This window comes from Diprion similis, chromosome 4, assembly GCF_021155765.1.
Source record: "Diprion similis isolate iyDipSimi1 chromosome 4, iyDipSimi1.1, whole genome shotgun sequence".
In the NCBI taxonomy this organism is placed as follows: Eukaryota; Metazoa; Arthropoda; class Insecta; order Hymenoptera; family Diprionidae; genus Diprion; species Diprion similis.
This window is the reverse complement of record NC_060108.1, coordinates 24,430,512-24,457,012: the sequence shown is the minus strand read 5'-3', so window position 1 is coordinate 24,457,012 and position 26,501 is coordinate 24,430,512. Positions and strand designations below refer to the sequence as shown.

General features: G+C 42.2%; 1 protein-coding gene across 3 annotated transcripts in view; it reads left to right on the top strand.

Annotated features, from left to right (window-relative positions):
* The first annotated feature begins 5,241 nt into the window (after window positions 1-5,241).
* The window catches only part of LOC124405799 (unconventional myosin-XV), a 53,221-nt gene continuing 31,961 nt past the window's right edge, over window positions 5,242-26,501 (top strand). For all 3 annotated transcript variants that reach the window (XM_046881010.1, XM_046881011.1, XM_046881009.1), the window contains exons 1-12: window positions 5,242-5,518; window positions 11,799-11,903; window positions 18,348-18,458; window positions 23,569-23,657; window positions 23,895-23,958; window positions 24,054-24,163; window positions 24,311-24,595; window positions 24,675-24,852; window positions 25,122-25,400; window positions 25,480-25,809; window positions 25,894-26,181; window positions 26,255-26,412. In XM_046881010.1, coding sequence (XP_046736966.1) covers window positions 11,883-11,903; window positions 18,348-18,458; window positions 23,569-23,657; window positions 23,895-23,958; window positions 24,054-24,163; window positions 24,311-24,595; window positions 24,675-24,852; window positions 25,122-25,400; window positions 25,480-25,809; window positions 25,894-26,181; window positions 26,255-26,412 — 1,913 coding nt within the window. In that variant the 5' untranslated portion in view covers window positions 5,242-5,518; window positions 11,799-11,882. The remainder of the gene's footprint in view (window positions 5,519-11,798; window positions 11,904-18,347; window positions 18,459-23,568; window positions 23,658-23,894; window positions 23,959-24,053; window positions 24,164-24,310; window positions 24,596-24,674; window positions 24,853-25,121; window positions 25,401-25,479; window positions 25,810-25,893; window positions 26,182-26,254; window positions 26,413-26,501) is intronic.

Below are 26,501 nucleotides of genomic sequence, written 5' to 3'. Positions count from 1 at the left end.
GGGAAATTTTCCAGTTGATGAGACCAGATGAAGCCAGCTGGCTATATATATATATGCGGCAACCACTTCGCGTGCCTTTTTATCCGATCTGCACCTCGTTACGCTCGCGCTTGTTATCCGATTATAGATAATTATTAGTATGCGTATTATAAATTAAATTTCACATTGAATGAATGTAGGAAAAATGCCTCTACTTCTTGGTTAGACTATATTCAAGTGTAAGTCAAATACTTTACGGTTTCATTCCTTTCTCCCCGATGCAAGGAAGTGAACTTCTTATATACGTCAATTTTTCCACGGAGCTTTCAGGATGTGAAAAACGAAAAAAAACATGCAGATTTTCTTAATATATAATAACCAACGTTCATCGAATTGGAGGAAAAAGTGACTGAAACATTTTCCATAACTAATTAAATAACGCAGGGTAATATATCGATAATAATAAGTGGAGTGACGAGTAAGAAAAAAATGAAAAGTTACGAAAAAAATGACGAACAAAAAAAAAATAAAAAAAATAAAACAAACAAAAAAAAAAAAAAAACAGAGAAAAGTTTGACCCCGACCCACAACTTAAATTGCTTCAATAAAAGTTTGCGTCGTAACAGGGAGTCAAGCACGGGCAAACCGAGCGACGACCTAGACGATTCCCCGAGAAGCGAGTCCTATATATCAGAAACATCTGCCAAACGTTATTACAACTTTGAATAAAGAACGGCGCAGGGTGGAAAAGTTTCAGTTCGTTCGTACGTTGATTCGCATTTTTGCTTTTTATTTTAATATTTTTTTTTTTTTTCCTACTCTCCGTCCTTCTTTTTTTGTGTAGCCTTCGAGTTACGGTAATATCGATGTAATATATTACAATAGAGAGAGGTCTGCCAATTCTGATTCTACGGATCGTTAAATTCAGCTGCCCCTTTTGTCCGAGTAGAATTTTTTCCTAATTAGCGAGTGGCTTAGACGAGAATTCCGTTCCGCGAAGAGATGATCGTTGTCAATTTGTTCCAAGCAATCCGATCCATCGATGTCGGTGATACGGGAATTAGACGGTAAACGGAACGGACCCTTAACTTTTGGTACCTATATATGTATGTATATACAAAGGTGTCTTTGGAAATGGTTTTCTACGAATTTAGAAACGCGAATAAAAAGGCTGCAGAGGCGAAACTCGCAAGTACAATGTACATATCTGTATACATCGAGGAGGAGGATCATGATGATGATGATGATGATGATGATGCTGATGCAAGGCAGGTAAAAAGCCGGGATTGAGACGCCGAGGATTTGGACCGGATGCCCGCGTAGTGAGTATAACACCGTTAAACTTAACACCGTGACACTAGCTGTGATAATGCCTTTTGTAAACAGTTCTTGTACGACTATGGCTGATTTGTACATTCAATTCCGCGCCAAATGACGCCGAGCGTGAAGCAGAACAAAATTATTTCTCGGTACTATTACATACCGGCCGGCTTGGCGTGAGATGTGCATTACCAGAGGACCGCGCCCCTGCCGCGAGAGTAACGAATCGTAAATTTCTTGGAGAAATAATTCACGCTTGCGTAAATACCTCGCGCATTGTCTCGAACATTGATTCCGCTTATTGGGGATTATGGGAAAAGCTGGAATCGAGCTGTCGCCAAGCGAGTCCAAATATTGACTCACTGTTTTACATTGGCTGATAAAAGAGTGTGAAAAAAGTTTTCAATGTTCGCGTAACACCGTTTTCACAGTCGGACTATAGATTTCACGTCACTTTGTATTAATAGATATATAGAGAACCAGATGACTTTTCATTTCATTCTCCATTCAAGTTTTTGGGATCACGGCACGGTGCTCGGTTCGATGGATAAATCAGTTACTTTAGAATCGTCATTCATTACGCGATACAGGCTATGCGATTGAGGTACACCTTCTGTACTTTGTCACTCTACTACCGTTGGGGTGGAAAAAGCTCATCCTCCGCAGCTAGTCGTAAAAATGATAAAAAGGGAGAAAAATTCGCTCCCATTCGCACCCGGAACGGCGTATGCATGAATCCGTCACAAGGATAGGTGTAGGTACGCGACTGGCGGTTCTCACATTTTATTTCTCCTCACGTTCGAATCCAATCCAGACATGATTTTCCATTTGAAATTGAGCGTATATCAAAGTTGAAAACTGCACGGCGTCTCATCCCATCCATATCAATTCGAAATTCTACCCATAGAGCAGATCCCATATAAGTCTCGTTCATTTTCGGTATTTTTATTCTTCGTGGCCAATACGTACCACGGGTGGAATATAATTCATTCGCATGCACACGACGAGCTTATCTGATTGGAAGCAGATTATGTATTGAAAATGAAACAGAAGTGAGGCTCTACTTCATTCGAATTAGACATATGCGCTTTTCGATGTCGCCAGCGGAATGGACAAATATTGAATTTGATTTAAGGAGGGATCGCTTATTTGCCGAAACAATTGATGATCCCGACCTGTTAGAGTGTCATTCGATGTATCTTTTATCTGTCAGCCAAGTGGCATGTGTCGCTAGTTGCGCAATGTTTGATATAATTCGATGCTGATAATGAAATTGATATATAAATATATATACTGGTACAAGTTATCGGAATATAACCATGCAGAGACCGATGCCATCAATATTGGAGCCCTTCACACTATGCGTGCCATTGATTTATCGGTTAAAATAATTATAGTCGGATTTGTATGTACTCTCGCAACAATCACGCGAAAATGTATTGGACAAATTTCACTTGAATGGAAAAGATAAACCGAGATATTTAGGAAAGGTTGTTACCCTCGCCATCAAAACAAAAACGATAACGCTCGAGAATAGTGTGCCTGAAGTATTTTGTCCCGTTGGTCACTGATTGAATCGTCTGATATTTACGCTGAATCAGCCTACTCTAATTATAGAACGGAATAGTATCTTCTTGTTACGTTTTTAGACAACTTTAAAGTACCGTAGACGATCCGTTGTCCTGGTTTCGGGCAATTAAACAAACCAACAGAAAATTTCAAAGTAATTAAAATTGGGAAAAAATATTTCACGATTTATCCATTTATTTTACAGGAATCAGGAATTTCAGATAGCGTCTAATATTTTTTAGCTCTGTGTAATCTGCCGCTAGACAAACTGGCGTAAGTTATTCTGAAAATGTATTTAACGCATCTGAATTGTTGCAATTGAAATTTCGCCATCTAGCTTCGACAAATAACTCTGTATACTCACGGTCGGTAATGTGCAACAACTTACGGACTGCATACAGATCTAGTCTAGCTACCGTAGAGTTCTACATTACCGAGCGTAGGCTGAGACTCGCATGGTAGATCAGTTTTCATTAAGGAATATAAAACTACATCATGCAAAAGATGATTATGAAGAAAGAGTAAAATAAAAGTATTCAAAGAAAATCAAGTCACGAATAACTGTGGTTAGATTCCAAGAGTTCTGCATTACCTGCTGATTACTTATTAACCTTCGGTAAATCATTAGACACAGATTATCGTGAAAAGATAATGATGCATTCGCTCTACGCCATGCTCGGTCGGCACGGTAGTGATTTTTTTGCGAATATGCAGGATTCGAATACAACGAGACTCCACGTGTAAGCATAAACATTTTTCCGCGAGTAATGACAAAAACGTAGCGTGATATAGCGGGCAAATAAATTTCACTAAGATGATCTCGTTCATTCTCAAGTCTAGCGGTTTCCTCATTACTTATACTAATTCTGTCTCGTATAGCGTGGACGAGAGTGAATCGCATTCAGCAGCGAAGCATGAATAGCGAGGCCAAAGTTATCGTCTGTGCAACTGATATCAGCATTGAATTCACCCAGGATGAAGGTAGAAAAAAAAAATTGAAAACTATCACAACTGTCCGATAATGCACCTGAGTTATCGCTTCCTCTGTATCATAAATCATTCATGTTTTGGACACTCACGATTATCCTTCGTAATCAATCGAATTTTGAAAAGTTTTAACAATGAAAAATCCGAAGATTATATCGCGGTACTTACGCCATAAGGGCTTATACTTACTTTACTTATTTTACTTGCTTTAGAGAGATATCCAAAGCCAAAAGAGCGTATAATTTTTTTTTCATTGTTCCGTGCATTTACTTTCAAACTAAATATTGAAAAAAAATATATATAATACTTTTTGGCTTTGAATGAGAAAAAAAAATTATTCGTTCCCTTGGCTTTGGATAGCTCTCGGAAGTCAAAAGGGCGTAAAATAAATAAAAGCCCTTTTTGCACTAGCACCGCGATATCTTTCAAAAAATATTTCGCAATTCTATTTGATTATAGTTGCATGCCACGAATTCCAGCACCCCTAATTATCTCATCTCGAGCTGAACGACAAGAGACTTGATTTCACAATTGTACCGTCACAGTCCAACCATGGTGGATCCGTTATGTGCTTTGACACGCTGACATTCGAAAATATCCTCGTCAATTGGCCTCTGGGTCTAAATCTAGGTATGCAACACAAACGAACGGGCCGAAAATCGCCCGCAGACATGCGACTCGATGGGCCCAAGGCGATTCTCGCGATGATTGCACACGCGTAGTTGAATGAAAAATCAGCGAGCCTTTCGCCAGTAATTCGCGTTTTTGCCACGCATGAAGCAGGTGAATTTTTGTGGATATAAAATATCTCGGGAGGACAACGGCCTGCGACCCCGAGGATTAGGGGCCCCCGCATATTTGGAAAAGGTACGGGTTGTTGGCTGCCACCTGTACAGCGATATACCTATATAACGGTACACCTTCTGATGGTGCAGGAGCCATATTGCGGCGGTGAGAGGTACTTCGACCGTAGGCGAGGTCGTCCGCATACCTCAACCCGATTCCGTCCGAAACGCAAGAGGTTTGTGAGAAGTCGTCGCCGACATCGTCGTCGTCGTCGTTTCGCCTCAGTTTTATTCCCGACGTGGGAAAATTGGAGGCCAGTTTTTCGCGGATAATTAATTTAAACCGCGGTTTACTTTTTTATTTTTTCTTACTGTTTAATTTCACCAATTTTTAATTGAACTCGCGCCGCTTTCTCACTGTCAAGTATTTGCTACACGCGAGGACCGCGAAGTACAAAGCGAGTGTGGAATAAGAACAAAGTCTCAATTCTAGTCGTCGTGGCATTCGGGTTATACAGCTTATAAAATATCGTGTGGCCCGAAAATTTTTTTAAGAATCTGTGAGTAGTATATATATATATATATATATATATATATATATATTAAGCCAAGTTGATCGTACTGCAAACCTCGTGATCCGCACACTCTCAAAAGTTGGCAAACAACGTTACGTCGTTCGACGGAGTTTATCAGAAGTTGTGAACACTTGCCATAATAACTAGCCAGGCTGTGGATATAATATTCAGTGATACACGCATCACAGGCTGGAGTTCTCATCGTGTGCTGCGGGGCTCAAGATTTCCTTGTGGTATTTCACGGAAACCTGTTGAACCCGAGGAGCCTCTCGAGGAATGCGATTTTGAAAAAGGGCGGAAAACGTAAGTCGACCAAAACTATAATCTTTAAAAAATAAAACACAGCTGACCCGCGTATACCTGGACCGAAACCGTAAGATAGCTCGGGGAGACCTCGATGCTCAAAACAATGCTTCGCGACAGAAAAACGGCTGTCCGAAGTCCAAGACTCGTTCATAATCTGAAATAAAGATGCACCTGCAATATCTCAGCTTGACCCAGCCGCCAAATTTTCCGACTCAGGTCAAGCAATTTTCCCGCAGAAAAAAAAAAAAATAAAAAAATACAAACGCGAGAATCAATCATCTTGAAGTGAAGAAGAAAAATCAAACCTGAAGTCTAGCAGCGAAGATATAATCAACACGGCAAAACTGCGGTGCAGAGGTCAATAATTTGCCCGCAGTTCGCTACGGACGATTGGTTTTAAACTGGCCAACGGTATACGTATTAGAAACAGCTTGTACGTATGTACGTCGGTGTGATATTCGCAGCTGCAGGCATATGTTCCTCTGACTCGCAATTATTATACCAATCTGCATTTGGAAAGAATAATTTTATTCGCGACCAGGCAATTCATCGCGTTGAATTCCCGACTTTGAGTGAGTCAGAGATTCCTGCTTGAATCTCGTTGATAACATTCACGGATAGCTGAGAAAAAATTAAGGGATTTGACGTGTCTGCGTGTATTGGAATGTTATTGTGCACCAATACTCATGCCGATTATATCCACCGCGTCGCAGCGATCGTGCGCGGTGAATGCCAATTGGTCTGAAACCTTGTCTTTCTGTACGGTTATAGGAATACGACTTTATAGCCACGGATATAATGTACAATGTGTATTTGCCCATAACACACGAATTGCTTCTATAATATCCCCGCATTGGTGTAATTTTTGGCTTTACTTAGTACATACTAGCTCACACTTGTGATCGCGTTACGTAATGAACTTTAATCTCCTTCGGTTATAGCCACACAGTCGTAACGGAACTCGTTCAGAACGCGCTACAGTCCGATCACGAAAATTATTGCTCCTCGTCTCTGAACGCAAACATTTTTTTACACTCACTTCCAGTCATGTGTTATACTTAATAGTAAACATGTGTACATGGTATGCTGGCATAATCCGAGTGTGTATCACTTTGTCGGGGATCAATGAAGCTCGGAATCGTTGCCTGAAAACACTAATACGTGTACTTCAGTCAACGTTGGAATGAATCTCAAGTTTGAAAAACCGGGGAAATATTGTCTGACTTGATCTTAATCAGCACTTCCTGGATAAAATTATTTTCTCAGACCAATGAAATGGTTCATTCGTATTAAGGCTCGTTTTAGTTCACTGATTATCATCAGCTTTCTTCGTACTTTCGTGAAAAAGTGTTTGATCCTGAAAAATAAAAGTTTGTCTGAAAATGTGATGACAATTCGTGTGAAAAGGGTTACTTTCTTGAAGACTATATAATTCTGCCTAGAAGAGCGACGAAATTAATACCAATTTAGACCCAAAGAATGTAGTGCCCAGATTATGCAGAGTTATTACCCCATGGAATTTCTCTTAAGAAACAGGTGCGACACACCGGTAACTCGGTCTCGTCATTCTATCAGAGATTTCATCTCGTTGCTTGTTACGGAATTAAATGCCAGCAGGTAATTATCATACTTACACGGAGAAGAAACCTCTGCGGCATTCGTTAGACGCGGTTTCATACGACTGGTTGAATTTTATTCGAGTGAATTAAGCCGATTATTACGTAAGTAGCTGGGTCCGTTTTGCACTGAAATCGCAAGCTAGGTGGGCGATTTTTGCGCGCGAGAGGATGCCACGATTATCCAGAACGTCACACCGTGCTAAATGAGCTCGGCGAAAGTTCATGATTCGATACAACAACATTAGCAGCCAACACTCAATGGCGTTCCGTGCTCTCGTCATCTTCCATTAATCATCCGGGTATTAAAGTGTTGCTTACCAGAGTCAGCCAGCGTGTTACGTATCGGAATACATGATTTTGTTTACATATGGATAGGTGTAAGTACGTCTATTATGTAGCTTAAAACTCATCCCAGACAGGCGTGACTCACTTGAGTAAACCCAAAGTTTCCGGAATCCGTCACCTTCTCAAGTTCAGGATCGTTTACACGCATTGATACGGAAATGTTGAAGTGATTTTAGTATCTTGTGGGGGTCGTTGATCAATTTAATTCGTGTCTTATTTTGGTTCGACAGTGACGAGAGCGAATTTTCTATTCACAGGAAAGGCAATATTTTTAGAGTAGAAAGAACGAGTCCAGGTATCGATTTGTGTGAAATGACTTGCGATTTATGAATTGGGTTCGTAAATCAATTGGGCAAAAAAAAAAATCATTTCAATGATGTTTCGCAAATCAATCATTATTCCAATTATTGCAAATCTCTTGTGAAAATAAATTGATTTGCCTTATTTTTAATTCTATCTACAGCATATCGGCTGAAGAAAAGTTACAATGAGTTCTACAGAATTTTTTCTTAGACTTTCTTGTATCCAAATTACATGTTTTGACACATTCGATTGAAATGATCATCGTTAAAAATTATTGCAATCATTCCTTTCGTCTAAGAATATGCGGCAGCCTCTCATCGTTAGAGAAAAATCCTCAGATGACCACGCATCAAGATCCATGAGAAAGCAAAATCAATCAGAATCCTACCATCCTTCAGCCTCTCGAAAGTTCAGTTTCTTCTCACATGGAGGGACCTCAATTAAATACTCTTCGGCAATTAGTGGAGAGTCGATGGGATAAGCGATACAACAACTTATGGTACCCAGAATCGTAGAGATCCAGTCTCTCGGTCCAGATGCGAAGGTTTTTTCGTCATAAGTTTTCCTCGTGACAACCTTTAATTACATCCAATTATCCCGATGGTTACAGCCACGTACAATGTACCGAGTCTTTCACTTCCTTAAATCAAAACCTCAACTGTATTTCCAAACCTTATAGTACCTATAATACATTCGATTCGATGTTTTTTCCTACCTACAGTGTAGTTTCACACCTGCATTCGCGTCATATTAATTGTGAATCATCACACGATGATCCTAGACAGAAGTAAGAAAGCTGCGAAAAGATTCTGCGAACTTGTTCGTTATTAATGATCGAGGAATCGGTGGTTCCGAGTCGATATCGAGGGCAAACAGAGAAAGCAGGAGTGTAACGATAAACCCGCCTGACTCGAGGGCGAGTTGCCGAGCGATGCTGGGAGGAACGGTGAACCGCTGGACCAGTACGCACTGCACTGAAAGCGGTTACGTAATTCACGATTACCTATAGATACCCCGCATTGTCTGGAGCAGCGTAATGTCTTGATATTCTGCAGATTTGTAGCCTTGTGTTCAGGGTTCGTCATACATATCTATACCTATATGTATATGTTCAGCAGACGTCGCGTCATCCCCTTTGATCTTTCGTAGGAATACCTATCCACGTACCTACCACAGTGACGACATATCGCTTGCGAGCAGTTCGTCACGGAAATTGGTACACGATTGTGTAATCCAACTTTCGTTGTAAATGGCAAAGGCTCGTTCCGGCTTCGAAAAATCATTTCGCTGTTATTCCAAAGCAATGGCACATTTAGAATCGATTTTTAGTTACGGAATGTGGCTTTTCAATACCGTACCGAGGGCTTTTTGCAAGCGTCAGTTGGTGCTCGAAAGTGCCGAATTCGAAGGCAAACGGAGTTTATAGTGTAGAACTCAATGCAGAGCTCGCACTATTCCAGTGCTAAGAGAAAACACGAAATAATGACAGCAGGAAGCGGAATCAAGTCCTTTAGCATTTGGTACTTCGTTGATACACGTGTCACCGCGTCTTTCTTCACATTGTAGGTCTAAATGAATCAAGTTATGTGAGCCTCGTCGAAGATGACATCTCGTGACGCTCCGCGGTCGATCCGTTTGAATTATCAATGCGTTCGGAAAGAGGCGAGGATTAGACAAGATGAGAGAAACGTTGCTCGAGAGGCACGACGATGACAGTGGCGAAGTCGTACGTTATGCTGTGACAGGAAATGGTACTTCGATTCTCGTCGAAGGTATTAGAGACGGATACAATCGCGTCTACACATGATCAAGGAGAATATCGCCGGCATAAAAAGGTTGCGAAACATAAATTCCATGGGGCCCGAAGGTCGTCCAAGTGCTTTTACTTCGTACCGATCATTTAACGGCGTATCTCAACACGCTGGCTACTACTTGACGCTGGTGCTGTACAGCAGTGTGAATAGAAACCCTGACGACTGCTTTGTCTGCAAGATAAAGTAAGTATGGTAGCCACGGCTTGAGGCAGATACTGTATATTGTACAGCAACGTCCGAGTCGGTACCGTAACACTTTTCCAATAGCCCTGCGCAACGCGATTACCTAACTCGTTCATGATATTCACTTCTGTGTTATATTACACCGTGTACATACATGCAGAAGATGAATACCCGCATTTTCACTCGATGATGAATTTTTTAAACAATAATTTTAACAGTATTACATTTACAAAAGCTTTCTCATAGCTGATTAATTGCGGCGGCTGTCTCGACATAACTGTTCCGCAAAATAACGATTTGTGAAGATATCATAATTTAAGGAAAGATATTTATTGAAATAATTTCGCTCACGCATGAGGCATCACATGTTAACTTAACCAATGATTTTTTCAAACAATTTTTTTTATTTCGTTCAAAATCTTTCATTATACGATTTTGTTGCATCTCGAGGTTTGAATATTCATAAAAAAATTAACGTTTGCATAAAGAATTATTAATGAAATCAAAAATGATAGGCGAAAGTCGTTGGTCGAGCTACTTTATAGTCTCTAAATATGAATCAGTTGCGTGAAAAATCAGTGTATATTATACAATAAAAATCATTGCAAAAGCAAATCAGTGGTATACCTACTTATAACTGAGAATCGATGAATTAAAATTTAGAGAGCACGGTAATTTCACGCTACTCGCGGTTGCTGCGGCAGAAATTTCAGTCAAGATGCAGTAAAAGTTTCGTTTCCTCTAATTGCGTGCACGAATAAGGTTACAGGATGGAACCTCTATGTCATGTATAAGAGTTCAGTGCTATGCTCATATGCAGCTATTATAGTACATGTAGTGCAGTGGGTACTTCCGTTACATTGAACCTGTCGACTCGTACCTTCTCACTTCCATATATACACAAACGACACTCGTTTCCAGTCACGAACTCTCTGATCCGAAGACATCCGTGAATGGCGACGATCCCCGATTTCCCATATTAAACCACTAGCTTATTTGTATTTCGGACGTCTGTCTTATCCGTGAAATGCATAACGATCAAATCCCCCAGACCATTCACTATATTTCTTTGCTAGTGTCGAAGAGATCAGCGATGGTATGCAAACGAGGCTTGCCAGAACAATCCTGCACTTTTTGCTCGAGCTCAAATACCGTCAAATAACCATAACAGTGGGGGGAACAATTTTTGTCAAGATCTAAATTATTTTTTAATACACTTGAGACGATTGTAATTTATATCAGTGAATACGCCGGGCTTTCTTGTTATCCTGTATTGAATCGATTGTGCAAAAAACGAGACGAATGACGGTCTATTCGATGAAAGAAAAAAAACTGGAGTATCAGCTGAAAATCAACTGTGAATAACCGCTTCCTTTTTTGAAAAACTATCAGCACGTCTCACGGAACAAGGTGCTTGAGATGAACCAGTAGTACCGAGGTGCTGGCAGCCTTCTAAAGACGACAAGAAGACTAGTTTTAAAAAGTTTTTATTGAAACGTGTAGATTTCACTGTATTGCACGTATATAGTATCATGACAGAGAAAATGACGTTGCCCCGTTATACCCGTATACATAGACATAACACACAGTTCGTATATACTGCCCCGCCTTTACCCTACATCAAAATTTTAATTACCAACCGCCGACGAAGCGACGCCGTCTCTACGAAGCCTTTAAGCCTAATGAGGCGTTACCTGGAATTCATTAATTAGGGTGGCTCTATCTCTGTTTCGATATTCTAGTCCTGTCAGTGCTCGAATTAGCTTTTGGCGTTTTTCATTTGAATTAGATCAGGTCATCCAGCAACATATAATAACTCGATCTACGATGACTGAATAGCATCGGACGATTTTTCTGTGACAACTGCCTGAGCCATCCATAAATTTCAGGCCAATATTGGTTCAGTTTCGAATTTCCATTGACGCCCGATATCAACCATGTGTAATTACGTTCGTCGCACCGTAAAAGAACCGTTCAGTCTAACTGAAATTTTGTTTTATTTTCAAATTTCAGGTGAAGTGAAATCGATCCCAGATAGGAGCAAGATGAGGGGAATTTCTGATAGAAGATTAATTTAACGGGAGAAAACACGCCAAGATGTATACAGAATGGGAAAAGGTGAGTCAATTCTATAATTCCGTATGAAATTTTTCCCCATTCTCACATGGAATCTCACAATCAGGAAAGAAACAAATCGATACCAATTTTTTAAACTAAGAACGAGCAGTTCCAATTTCAAGTCTCACCTTCGATCGATGGATCGAAATCGGTTCGACCGGAGGCTCGCATATAAAGACCGGTGCTTTACGAGCTGCTGGAATTCACGCATTCGCCGCGCAGCTCGCCTAGAGTCAATGATCGGCGCGTGCGTGCCGGCCGATTGCTTCAATGCGCGTGCTCTTGTGCCTGCGTGTAGGTACCTTTTGCGCGTGCGTATGCGCTCGGTCGGGGTACACATGCGCATACGTGCCCCGAAGAAACACGTCTCGTATGTATGGAGGGCACTTTCGAACGGGGCGAGGTGGTGGTACCCACTCTGAGATCGGCGTGTCCGCGTGCTTCCTTACCTCTGGCTAAGGCGGCCAGGTTAAGCCCCGGAAAAGACGGGCAAATGCCTCCGTTCACTCGCGTTGTATCCGCCTCTGCCTTTTCCGGCACCCACAGGAATGCCGGACACTGCGGAAAAAAATTTCATCGCTAACCAATACTTGCCGGAAAATTTTTACAAATTAGGTGTGATTGGAAGAAAATTTTATCACAACTTCATTTTTTGCTTATTGAAACAATTAAATTCCATTCGTTTAACCTGATATATTTTTCCAATCAAATAAGGCGGTGACGTCACTTTATCTTTACACCAATATCAAATTATTGCAATAGTTACAAGAAAAGAAGAAGAAAAAAAAATGCAATCGGTTGTTTTGTGACGGCAACAAAATTCATTTTCATTCTGTACCGAAAGCTATAATCATATATTTCGGTTGTGGTGAAAAATAGAAATATGTGGATTGCATCTGTACTGCATAATGTGTTGAAGTATAGCTTCGCTAACGGTAACTGAAAAATGTAACAATTCAACAATATAAGTCGCAAAGGTCTCGCGGCGTGGGAGTTTGGCCGACGTTTCGCATGCTATGCTGTGACAATAGGCCAATTTATTCATACGCTGTTAAGAGATAATTGAGTTTTTGACAAACGGGGGAAAACACGGAATCCTGATTACGTATTAATTATAGGGCGAAGGGGGCCGTTTTATATAAATTGCATGGCAAGAAGTTCCCACGTGGCATTCGCCAAACTTCAGGTAGCTTTCATTTCCAAAAGTCAAAATTTATAACTACGTTATACACACGTACAATAATTAACAAAATTATACTATTCAAACATCATCAGTGAAACAGTCGTTCGGTCTAATTTGAATTTGTGATTGTTTTCCAAAATTTTTAAATTGGTCGGCTTCAACTGACTGCGAAAAATGAATGCAAAAAACAAAAGAAAAAAAAAACTCGATCACTGTAAGAGCCTGTTGCGAATCTCACACGGTATCACGTAATTCATATTACGTGTCTCAGTTGGCTTGTGTGCGAACGAGTGCGCGCGGATTAATTGCGTAAGCAGCTGTCTGCTTGCGTTTAATCCGTTGCTCATTGGCCATATTACAATATAAATACATAGCTTAGCTTCTGGCAATATCCAATTCGCGTATGATCCACATTATCCGTGTAAAAAAATTAATTCCCAATACGTAACGCATAAATTCGGTGGCAACATTGCATAACGCAGTTGAATATCTCGTCGTAGAATTGTTAAATAAATATGTACCGTTGATGCGGGTAGGTCGATGGTACTTGGACAACTCTTGTGGTTGTAACGAGTACCTGTGCAGATACACGCTACGCTCAGGTACTCGCATGGTTTATAATTTATGAACACTGTTATGTTATGTACGTACGTACGAGCTGCGAGCACGGTCTGTTCCACCCCAAAGCACCACATTGGCGCGGCTTCCTGTTCTGCATGCGGGTTCCTGATATCGTTGAATTCTGTTCTTCAATAGGCTTCGGCATGGGAGATGCGTTGAGGAATCGAAAGGAAACGGGGAGAATTTACGATCGTTGTTTCAGACTGCGTGAAAACATCCGATCGTTAAATCGGTGCGAGTGAGCGGGGAAAAGGGTTACACAACTTGATCAAAGATCGCGATCGTCGCCCAGAAGAAGCAACTTGCTTAATTAATACAGGAATTAATTAAAGGTGGAAACACGCCATTGCATGTACGCGAAGAAAGCAATTGTTGCGAGTCGACGAAGACCTCCGCAGACTTCAGTTTTCCATCGGACATCCGAGCCTGCGGGTATCGCCTATCGGATTTTTTTTTTTTAGTGATATGAGTGAAATTTTGAATTTCTAATTCTTTATAAAGAATAAAAAATATGAAATAAACGATATTGCATTTGCGTGACGCGTCTCGTCGCACGATCGATTGTTCGGGCTAATTAAACGCGAGGTAAAAACAGTTCGATCAATTTACGATCTACCATTAAAATTTATTTACTTACCTTGTGACGTGAAGTGTGCTTTCAAGTGCTGCGGAATTACGGACGATAATTAACCGTTTGCTAGAAAGCTCTAGCCATCTGTTTTTCACCACGCTGAGACGATGCGATTGTAAATTTGGATCCACTTGCAGGTGCTTCGAGAACGCATGGGCATAACCATTAGCGAGATTGATTCATACGCGTAAAAACTCGTCCGACTAGCCAACTAGTGTTAAAAAAAATAAAAAAATAAAACTAAAACAGAAGAAAGAAATATGAAAAAACTTGAAGCCGTGCTCTTCTTCGCTTGCAAGAATCGACGACTTTGTGAATTTCTAAAAGACTCTGCGGCCGAAAGCTTCGACTTATTCAGAACTGAAATTCAGTAACTTGCAGCTCTCAATGACGCGTTGCAGCAATAATTTAGATATTGGGAATAATTTTGAGTACGGAAATAATAAATTATCGATATTAATCAACAACAATTGTGCGGCAGTAATCGAGCATTCCATGTCACTTAGAGCAGGACCCAATTTTTTCATGTCAATTTTTTTCGGTATTGTTTGATGTCTAACAATTACTTTTCAAAATTGAAAATCTTCTTAGCGATATCTTTTTCTGGCGTTTATCGAAACAATCGGCTAAGCGGTTTGGTTTTTTTATTACAACAATGGAAAAAAGAAAATATTAACAATTGAATCAGGTGTTGTATTTTTTTTTTATTTTTGTTTCTTTTTTATACCGTTTGTCAGAATATACTTGTATAATAATTACATTCCAATATTCTTTCTTGGTTTGTCTTGATGAAACGCAGAGATCTCGAGTCGCTATAGCCATTCCGGGAATTCTCGCTTGATCCTATCACCAAATTTTCATAAATCGGATCTTCTTTTTCGCAGCATATGCAAGAAAATATGCAAAAATTCACGGCTCTTTTCTGTCTAGCTGTTCGGAGCGGCACGAGATGCTTAATCTAATAATATTGTAAATTAAATCAAACCCTTGTTGGTTTTAATTCGGATGTCATATTCAAACTGGCCACAGTATCTCATTGTTAGTAAATTATAAGGCATGAATGACCGCATGTAACAACATTCAATTAAACTTGGCCTCGACCGGTTGTTACTCGGTACATAACATCTTCGCATTCCAAGAGGGAAAGACTCCACGTACACAGCGAACGTCGTCATGGATTATATTTAAATTGTTGGATAATTATTCGAAAGGCGCTTCCTTCGTGAACCGTTATACTCGGGACGAAAGACGTGAGACGCATTCACAGAATTTTTGACTCCGTGACCTATTCAGCTACGCCCAGCTGACCCATTAACTTGGAGAACAACTAACCGATTTTTTGGAGATATATTCGTATACTTACACTTACCGCGTTAAGTCACGTGTCTCACGCTCACTCGTCGTGTTGACACAAAATTCTCCGTCCTCGTTTCCGGCTGTTCCCATTTTATTTCTTGAAACAACTGTGCAGGGACTGTGAAACAGCCGTTGAAACTCCAGAAGGTTTGATCTAATGTAAATCGGGAGATGCTTGACTTCCGGCCCGAGTTCCGAAATGAATTCGACGGAAAAATGTTCGATTTGGAACGCGGCCGCGAGGTTCGAGGAGCGCCAAACAAAGTCGGCGAAATCGTCTTGCGGAAATTATGCGACGATCGAACGGTTCTCGAAGAGACACGCGTTGCATAATGTCCGTGCCCTAGACCCAGATTCAAATTCTGGCCCAAATCCTGCTAACGCGGATAAGGCGAAGGCGCCGAAAGAGAACCGTAGCCGATTGTTAATCACCTCCGGATCGTCGACTCATCGTTCGACATCTAGTTCCAGCGAATACGGAAGAACCGGAGCTCGGATCGGTGCTGCGAGGCCTAGAAAATCGGATGCAGATTCTCGCCGTCTCGTCGGGCCCGGTAAATCTGGGCGTCAAGGTGAACTGGTCTACTCTCTACCGGTCGACTCGATCAAGCGAGTATCCCGAAGAGAAATACTCAGCAAGGCTAGAAACTCGCCGGTGAATTCGATCGGTAAAAATGACGAGATGAATAGTCTGTCAAAAGCATTTCCGAGGATCGAAATGCCGGCGGATCCCGCAAGGAACGACTCGCGGAAAGTTCTCAGATTAATTCCAAGGCCTTCTACGCTTCCAAAAAGTTCAAACGATCCGAGAAAACCCGTTGCGATAAACGAGGAAAGCGTGATCTACGGTAAAATTCGTCGAAAATCGTCCTTGCCAAACGCGTCGTCGTCACTGATTCAAACAAACCGCAGATTATCCGGGACCACAGCTTCGCGCCGATCTGAGAGATCGGAGTCTGACTGTGGAACGATTTTTAAAAATAAAGAACGCTTTGTTGGCGCAGTTGCCATGCCGAAAGCCCGGCAAAAAATATTGCATCATGATTCGACTCGTACGGCAAAATCCTACTCGGAGTACGGGACTACCGTCGAAGAGTTCAAGGTCACGAATCGACGCCGATCTTCTCTGCCGCGAAGGTCTTCGATACCTTCTAACTCGCCTCGGCTGGTTGATGAAGCACCCAGACGAGGGCCCGACGCCGTTTCTTACACGTCTATGAGGCCCGGCGATTCGCTAACCAAGACACCGATCTCCGGTGGACGACGCAGCAGCGCCCACGATCGGCATTACGCAACGGTCTGCTTAGAAACGCGAGGCTCCATCAAGCACCCGACGGGACCCGATCGCGGCACGAGGTCATCGACCTTTCCAAAATCGGCCATCGTCCAAAACCCTGGAGCAATAAATCGGGGGTTGAACAAGAGTGGAAAAAAATCGGATCGAAGTGGATCGGTACCGAAGAATTCCGGGAAGAGGAATTCGTTCTTTACTCTGTTTTCGAAAACGGACTGTTCTTCGACCACAGAGCGATCGGCGCAGTTGACGGTCGTCGAAAAAATTTCAGGGCTTCCGACTGAGGGGACAAAATCGATGTACACGAAGCACGGTCGCAAAATCTCGAGGACTCTGCAGTCTGGGAAAATTCCGTTGAAAAATTCGAACACCCTGCCTGTTTGCAATCGGTCACGAAGCAGAGAAACGATACCGATTTATCATTCTACCCAGCTGACAAATCGTACGCGGGGAAATTCGGTCGGCTACGACAGTCCTCCGTTTGGACACGGAAATCAATCAATTTTCGGAATGTGCACAGGCCGAAGAAAATCGGCTGTGAAAAAACAGCCTGTTTGCGGAGCGAAAACTGTTGAGAAGCTTTTGACTGAGGATTGGAAAGTGAACACGGTTGGCAAAATTTCATTTCTACATTTCTTTCCCATAGCGCTGAGACAGTCCCTGTACTACGTTTGAAGCAGGAACTGGAGCGGTCGTTTGGTATGCTTCAAGCTCTGATAAACGGAATAATTACCGGCAATAAAAATCGCTCGTGAAATATGTTTCTATCATCGTCCCTACGCCGTGTGACACGAGTGCTGCCGCGTGACGAATCTCCTCGCGATCATCTGCTCAGGATCTTCTTTATGACGAGGCAAATCGTTCGTGCAAATTCCAACTCCTTCCTTGTATCCTGCAGATGATTCCGCCGTTCCACTAGTAGTTGTAAATTTCATAGGAAAGACTCGGAAGCTCGGACGATCAGAGCATTAAATCACCAGTTTCATCTTAAATCTTCCTTGCTTTGAAATACGTATATCCTCAGCTATATTCGCATATCGGTATAAATCGGCATCTGAAATGGAGCCAAGCGTTTTAAATCATCGGTCAAAGAACCGGTGTACCATTGACACTCTGTTTCTCAGTGGCTGAATGAGATTCTAGATCGGATCAGAGGTATTGAGACGTCGCTTTCAACTCTCATTTTCAATCGTATATCTCTTATCTCTTGTTTAATTCGGGTTTTACTTTCCTGCGCGCATATGTGCCGAAGTTGTGAATCGTGACAAGCCAGGATTGGCGCACTGCGGGCTTCGCAAATCCGGCCATCAATCAATCGCGATCCTGATCAATGCTCAATAATTGTTTCGTTTGTTCCAGGGTGAACTCGTGTGGTTCGACCCGGGGGTCGGCCACGTGCTGCCCGGTGAAGTTCTGGAGTACCACAGAGCTGCGCACGTGTTGTCGGTGCAGGCGGTAATTGCTGGAAAGGTAATTTAACCACTGATCATGAAATTCAAATATTATCAGGGTTTCAGCTCGTGAAGGATGACGCTGTCGGTGGAGACCTGGAACGCCGAGCAAAAGCGTTGCAGCACGCCCTTAGCGCATAAAAATGCTTAACGAGTCGCTTTGCCACATGCGCATCACGCGCTAGCACCTGACAAAGCGCAGCCTCAAGCGAACCAAGATTATCGCCATTGCCAATGTCTGCTCGATCAGATGCCAAAGTGCCGTTTACGATCTCTAATCAACGTGATCCAGAATCACGAATCTCGGGTGCAGTTGACGCAGGTCGATTGTTTTCAGAGAACAGTAATATGATATTTATTTATGCCTCAGTTATACCTTAAGGCAACAAAATATAACATGGAAGCACACAAGTTTGAAAAATCGTGGAGAAAACAGATGAATGTAATTCGAGTAATTATGAATAATTATACAAATTTATAAATGCCAGTAATTGGTAATAGAAGAGAGTAGAACACAAATATTTACAACAAATAGATTCGTGTTAAAAATATCCGACTAGAGAGAAGAGAGAGAAAAGAAAGATAGATCGAGAGGAGTCCTGACGAAGGAACAGGATGCCTCCGACTCGCTGTTTCGTCCTGCGCGAGCGCGCACGCGAGGACAGATCGTGTTTCTAGTATCTCACGAATATATCCCGCCGGCTTGAACTTGAGAACAGGATGACGATGATGATACTCCGCACCTCGAGAGGTTCTAGGCTCTACTCTACGCCCACTGAAATCGCTTCGCCCGGAGCGAATCTGCCCGCCATGTATCCTCTATCATAGACCTTGGTCACCTGGACGACGTTTTGCTCGCTTTGCTCGGTTTGCTCCTTCATCGTGACTCACCGAGAAACACAAAGCGAACGCGAAGGGTACCGGGCCTCATGCCCGCAGGACTGGTTATCGCTGCAGCTCGGCTTTGCCGATGTTATTATTAGGCAGTGACGCTATTACTTTGTACGCTTTGTAAGCGCGTACACGCGTCGTCGTTTCGAGCAAATTGGTACAACCTGTGCTGTAAAATGAATGAACAGGTAAATAAAGCCGGGGCTTGAAATTATCGAAAGCGGTAAACGCCTTCACCGTTGTTCTGTAGTTGTTTGTATTGCGTTTCTGATGAGTTTCTTCATTTCTTGCCTTCCAGCAAAGCATCTTATGTACAACTTATATTACTACACTGTAGGCCTCAGAATTGCGCTTGATATTTCCGGTGTATTGCAAATTGTAAAAAGATTACAGCTAAGCCCAAGCTGGTCTGCATGGTCGGCGCATGTATAGGGTGTTTCTGTAACGTTGCGAGACGACCTTTCGATCAGTAGATTTACTGGGTATCGAGTCATGACGTCGTCTACTTTCTCGCACGGTATGCTTTGCAATTGCAATTCACGACTCTCTGTCTCGTGCATGAATAACCGAAACGTAGATCTTCGTATCGATTTCAGCTTTGATCTATGATCAGAGAAAAAAGAGATGTACGGTTTAATTGTATATTTCGTTGATTCGAAAATTTAATTCAATTAATGTCATGTTTTGGAGAAAAAAGAACTTTATCGCCATTTCAGCAAAAATTTCACTGCCGATGGTAATTTTCGACGAAGAACACCTCGTGGATCAAGAATCTAAACTACTGCTTGGAAATATTAATCGAACAAGTATTACAGCTTGAAGCAGTATTACGCGTTTACTGGCAATCGTTGAAAAAGCCTACATTGATTTCAGGATCTTTAAGAGGCTATTTCCGTGTACACAAGATTTACGGTCAAAAATTATCTAAGTAATGACGTGATTACACAGTAAATATAATTTTAAAATTATACCTAGTGTATTTAAATCCTCTACAACTTCTCAGCATATTTGATTAGAAGTTTGCAGGCAATGTGCGGTGCAACGGCAAAACTCGTTAGAATAACGGTAATAGATAAATCCTCCGCGATTACGTACGAATTCCTCAGGCTTCATCTCCGATCCCAGTGTTTAAAGTTTCTATTTTCATTTGAGGCACAGAAGTTAGTGTCACTTTAGCCGGCTCCCGAGGCTTGGTTGGAAACGGATACACGAACGTGATGAGGCGTACCTACCACTTGACATGCGAGTGATGTTGTTGTACCTACATCTGCATGGATGCACGCTTGGTTTTGCCGGGTGTGTTGGAAGCTGGAACACGCTGGACCACTCAGAGCCGAGGCTGCGGGTCGAGGTATATTGCACGTACACACGCTACAGACACATGATTGTGTGTGTGTACTTTCTTACTTAACGTCGAGGTGAAGAAGAACAGAAGAACAAGAAGAAGAGGATACGGACACCGGTCGAAGCTAAGACAAGTCCAACCGCAAGCGTTAAATATTTAAATGAGGTGCAAGGCAAGGCGAGAGGAACCAGCGGACTGAAACCGGGGGGCTTAAGGAGGAAGGTGGCCTGAGTAGAAAGTTCAATTGAAGACGAGATTATTGGAATACCAGGCATACCCGACCTGCGTACATTGGTTCGGCTTGACGCGCCTCGTGCCTCGTACAACTAAACTGTTATGAGGATATCATGTCGTCTAATGTATATCGTTACATATTATACCGCAATATAGTCGTGGTACTTACTCGAGTGCCGAGAAAGTGACCGAATGTATTACTCAATTGCGCATCAGCTCCGCTCGCATGGCCCGAGTAAAGCACAATCGTATTTATCCGTCCTATGAAAGTCAGCTGTTATAAAATGAGCTGTAATTAAAATCTTCACGAGCGTTGAAAGCGATTTCGTACCGCGTAGGTATCTCGTGGTTTTCCGTTAGATAGCCAACTTGTATATACTCATTCGCTTAATGACTTCTTCGATATATGTATGTCATTTTTGAAATCGAATTAGGCACCTTTTTCTCCTCGTATCCGCGCGCCAATGATCCATTAGCATCCAATTGAATTAAACTTATTAGAGAGGTTAATATACTGGTTCGATATTAATCGCTTGTACGACCTTAATAAGGTTCGCCTAATCTTCGATCACGTTGTCTAGAGTGAAAAAATTGACGCCAATCTGTCTTCACTTGGTGCAATATATGCAGACCAACCGATTTAGGAATTTGAGAAAGTGTTACAAGATCAACGGTACAGAAGATAGCCGGTGGGCGAGGAGGAGTTAGAAACTTTGCCACAGAGTCCCAGCAACCACCTACCATATTTAGATAATTCACCGACAACAACGCATCACCTAGAATTTAAAACTGAATACGATGAATTATCATACACTGTTTCTGCATGATGCATTGTATCAAACCTATGCGCACCGGGTGGTGTCCTATTATAGATGACACTGCACATTGACGTAGCGAGCGTTGCATAATAGTGTTACAAATAGTAAATAAAAAGTAACAAGGTTTCGCAATACGGGATATATCATCCAGAGTTTGAGTAACAATACGACGCCTTAAAATGATCCACTTTGCGGGCAGAAATAATTTCAAAAGATTTCCTCAACCGAGAATCGACGAATTCAGGAAATAAAAAGTTGCGAACACGAAACGTGAAACCTTTGATACGCCAATGAGTTGGAACTGCAACTTAACGTGACACTCGATGAGCTAGTAGTCACGAAGGTGGTGCAGGAACTTATTTTACGTCACCAGATATTTTGTTACGTTTCCGTAAAATTTACGGCTGATTTCAGACGTCGTCGAGGAGTCGTGTTTGGCTGTTGTTAGTCAGCGATTCTCGCGTCATTGGAGATGAGTATCTATCAAGAGTCGAGGTTGGGAAAATGAGCCAAAAGAGCCGGTAGCAGGCAAAGTCGTGAATGCGCAACAAGTGTCGAGAAACGGTAAGGCGTAACTTTTCAAACTTGAATCGAATATCCGGCAACAGATTAAAGCGGAAGACGACGCGAGCTTATCTATGAAGATAAAACGTGATTTATACTTCTATTGTTTACCGAGTGCCGTGCCTTGTCAAGCCCGAAAACGCCCATTCAGTATCTTCGCACACGGTTGTGCACTTCGTCATATAGCTATTACCAAAACACCTGGCTGCAACAATGGAGCATAATTTGAGGCGGGAAAAGGAGCCGCCCATGGTGCTAGATGAGAATAATTGGCCCACTGTTTCATGGGAGAGAAGAGAGTCAGGGTACAACCGAATGCTGAATTCAACAGCGTTTGCTCAATCGACTGACGCAACGAAGGACCCTGAACACGCTGTGCTAACCAGCAACAATCACAGATCGTACGAAACAATCGAGAGTGAAATCTACTCAGAGAATAACTCGCCGCTAAAAAAGGCCGTTGAAGTCAATTGCGATTCAGAACTGCTCCTTGACCCCGACGTAGTCTATTGCGTTCCAAAGAACGTCTGTCCGTCAGGAACATCCACCCTGAACTTGTCGATGATCTCTGAACGGCACGTTCGCATTCAAGGCCATGACTATACCGTGCCCTTCCAAACTCGGACAGAAGTTGGAACAGAAAGGATTGAAGCACTCGCGGAACATGCAGAAATACTCTATGACCCCAGGCCAGGGACGCTGTCGTATCTTTTTGAGACAACTTTTCTCCCCGAGAGTCCGATCATCGATGATCAAGGATACGCAGTGCCCAGGTCTGTGTTTGCCAAGGAGGAAAAAGTTTGCCAATGTGCTCCGAGACAGGATTTTGTCGAATGGCACTACAAGACGACCAAGTCTGTTCTGAAGAAACTTAAGAGCTCTGCGTCAAATTCTATCGTCAGTGACGAGTCATGGACCTTGAGCGAGTTTGTGGACGGTGACGATGTCAGTTGTCATTCCTTCGAGGAGTACCTCATACTCGATGACGATAGTGATACCAGCAGCTACGCTCGCAGGCAGGGAATTTGCAGAAAAAAAACTGAGCCCCAGAGGTCGAGTAACGCTAGTTTCCGGTCGAAGGCCAGGATGACGCCGAGGACCTTGGCTGATATTTGCATCGGAGTGATGATGAGAAATGTAATAAGATATTTGATAGGGATCATTACGCCAGGGTATTGTGATCATTTGTTTGTCATTTCACGTTAAACATGAGAGAAAATCGAGACAGAATATGATTTATTATAATTCCTGACTTCTTATTTATTTTCTGTTTCTAGCCTCAAGTTTTCACCCTGACGAATTTGAACGGGGTGAGACCGCGGCAAGACCTTGGCCAGAATGGAGTCGAAGACATGATTCAACTGTCGTAAGTTTGTTGATATTTATTCGATTTGCCCAAGTCAACGGCAGTCAGGCGGGCCAATACTGGTTTAGATAAAAAAAATTAATTTCCGTCCCACGCTTGCAATTGACCTACCGACTGACGATCTAACCTTGTGATCACGCGAGTCAACTCATTATGCTAATCGTTTTTATTTGCTCGCCTTGAAATCGTGACCTATATTATGACTGTCGTTTCGTTGTTAATTTTTCTACGTTACAGAGACTTGAACGAAGCGTCGTTACTATGGAACTTAAAAATCCGTTACGACAAGGAACTGATCTACGTGAGTGTATCCACTTATTTGAATGAATAAATAATTGAAGAAATTTATTTTGAATCAAGAGAAAATTTTCATCTTCTTTCTACTCTTTCTCACAGACGTACACAGGCAGCATACTGGTTGCGGTGAACCCCTACAAAATGTTCGACATCTATGGGCTTGATCAAGTCAAATTGTACGAAGGACGAATCCTGGGAACCTTGGCTCCGTGAGTTTGTTTTCATTATACGAATATTCAGCATGAATTTATAGGATGAGAGTGCTTAAGGCCTATGAAGGAAGATAAGCTTGTACCAAATAATGTGAAAAGTGAAAGCTGTCTTCGGTATATTGATTTAAATGAAGCTATTTTCAGACATCTATTCGCCATCGGATCTTCAGCGTACAGTCAAGTCTCGGCGGCGAACAACGCGAGCGCAAATCAAGTTGTCGTCATATCCGGTGAGTCTGGATCAGGAAAAACAGAATCGACAAAATTGGTGATGCAGTATTTGGCCGCGGTGAATAGAGCACCGAGCAATCTCGTGACAGAACAAATTCTGGAGGCTGCACCGTTGCTGGAAAGCTTTGGTAACGCGAAAACTCCAAGGAACGACAACAGCAGTCGATTTGGAAAATATCTGGAGGTTCATTTCAGAGAGTGAGTAGAAGAAATCCGTTTCGCAGAGATCGTTGGTAATTTTGTGCTGAGAAATATAAGTGTTACTTTTCTGTATTAGCGGTGTGATAGTTGGCGGCAGAGTGACCCAGTATCTCTTAGAAAAGAGCAGAATAGTAACGCAGGCGTCGGAGGAGAGAAATTACCACGTGTTTTATGAGCTCCTGGCAGGTCTGGATCAACAACTGCGTGACAAGTACGGTCTACTCACGCCTGACAAATACTTCTACCTAAACCAGGTGAGTCCACACACTTGATTATATATATTCAGGTGACCGTATACCTATGCGTGTGTTTTCATTAATATTTATAAGCTACGCGATAAGATGTCCATTCAGTTATTTACTGCGTAGGTGAACATTTGTTTAGGAATATATTTATTTGCGACACTATTATATAAAATCAATGACAGAGAGAAACAGCAGAAGCTGATTTTTTCAATTTGGTTCCATAGTCATCCCGTCTCTTCGGTGTTATGTACTTTTTTCAAATAAACAAATCTCTATAGGGCGGCAGCTGTGAAATCGATGGAAAGAATGACACGCAGGACTTCAAGGCCCTGCTATCGGCCATGCAAGTATTGGGTTTCACGTCTGAGGAACAAGATACTATATTCCGGATTCTTGGTAGCGTTTTGCACTTGGGTAACGTCTACTTTCACCGGAAGCAACTGAGACATGGACAGGAGGGTGTTGAGGTTGGATCCGACGCTGAAATTCGCTGGGCCGCACACTTGCTGCAGGTCAACGCCGACGGCATCATCAGGGCGTTAACCACCAAGACGACCGTAAGATTGGAGAGAAATTTCAATTGGACATTGAGCAGGTTGTGGCAAAATTCAGGAAAAATATTCTTTACGATTACAGGAAGCCAGAAACGAGAGAGTCGTGACTGCCCTGAACATCGACCAGGCCTTGGACGCCCGGGACGCGTTTGCAAAGGCACTTTACAGTTCCCTATTTGCGTGGCTCGTTGCTCGAGTAAATCATATCGTTTACAAGGGTACAAAGCAGACCTCGGCGATATCAATTCTGGATATATTCGGCTTTGAGAATTTTACAGAGAACAGCTTCGAGCAGCTATGCATCAACTATGCGAATGAAAATTTACACTTCTATTTCAACAAGCACATATTTAAGCTTGAACAGCAGGAGTACGCGAAGGAAAAGATTGACTGGACGACGATTAACTATACTGTAAGTCGTTAATTAAAATAGTCGAGAGTTTAAGGTGAATCACTAACTTTTAGATTCACGATAACACAATTTTAACTCCTCTAGGACAACCTCCCAGTGATAAATCTGATCGCCAAGAAACCAGTGGGAATACTTCACCTCCTGGACGATGAAAGCAACTTTCCAAAGGCGAGCGATTTGTCCTTTTTGGAAAAGTGTCACTACAATCATGCTCTCAGTGAACTTTACTCCAGGCCCAGAATGAACTCGGCGGAATTTGCTATCAAACATTACGCAGGTCAAGTTTGGTATAACGTCGAGGGTTTCCTTGACAAAAATAGAGATACTCTGAGACCAGACGTCGTCGAGCTACTTATCAGCAGTAAAATACTCGTGAGTTGATAATTATTTGTAAAATCATATCAGAATCTCAAACCCCTTCGTCAATTTCACCATTAAATTTCAGATGGTTAGCAAGATGTTCCAGCATGTGAGAACGACTCACGAAGCAAACAAAACCATGAACAAGCCAAACGGCAGATTCGTGACGATGAAGCCACGAACTCCGACAGTTTCAGCCAGATTCCACGACAGCCTGCAGCAGCTTTTGGACTTGATGTCACAGTAAGTCAAGAAAAATCGCAAGTAAAGGATCAGTTAGATAGTCGACGAAACTATACTGGACAACCGAAACTATTTTCATCGCGTTTCAG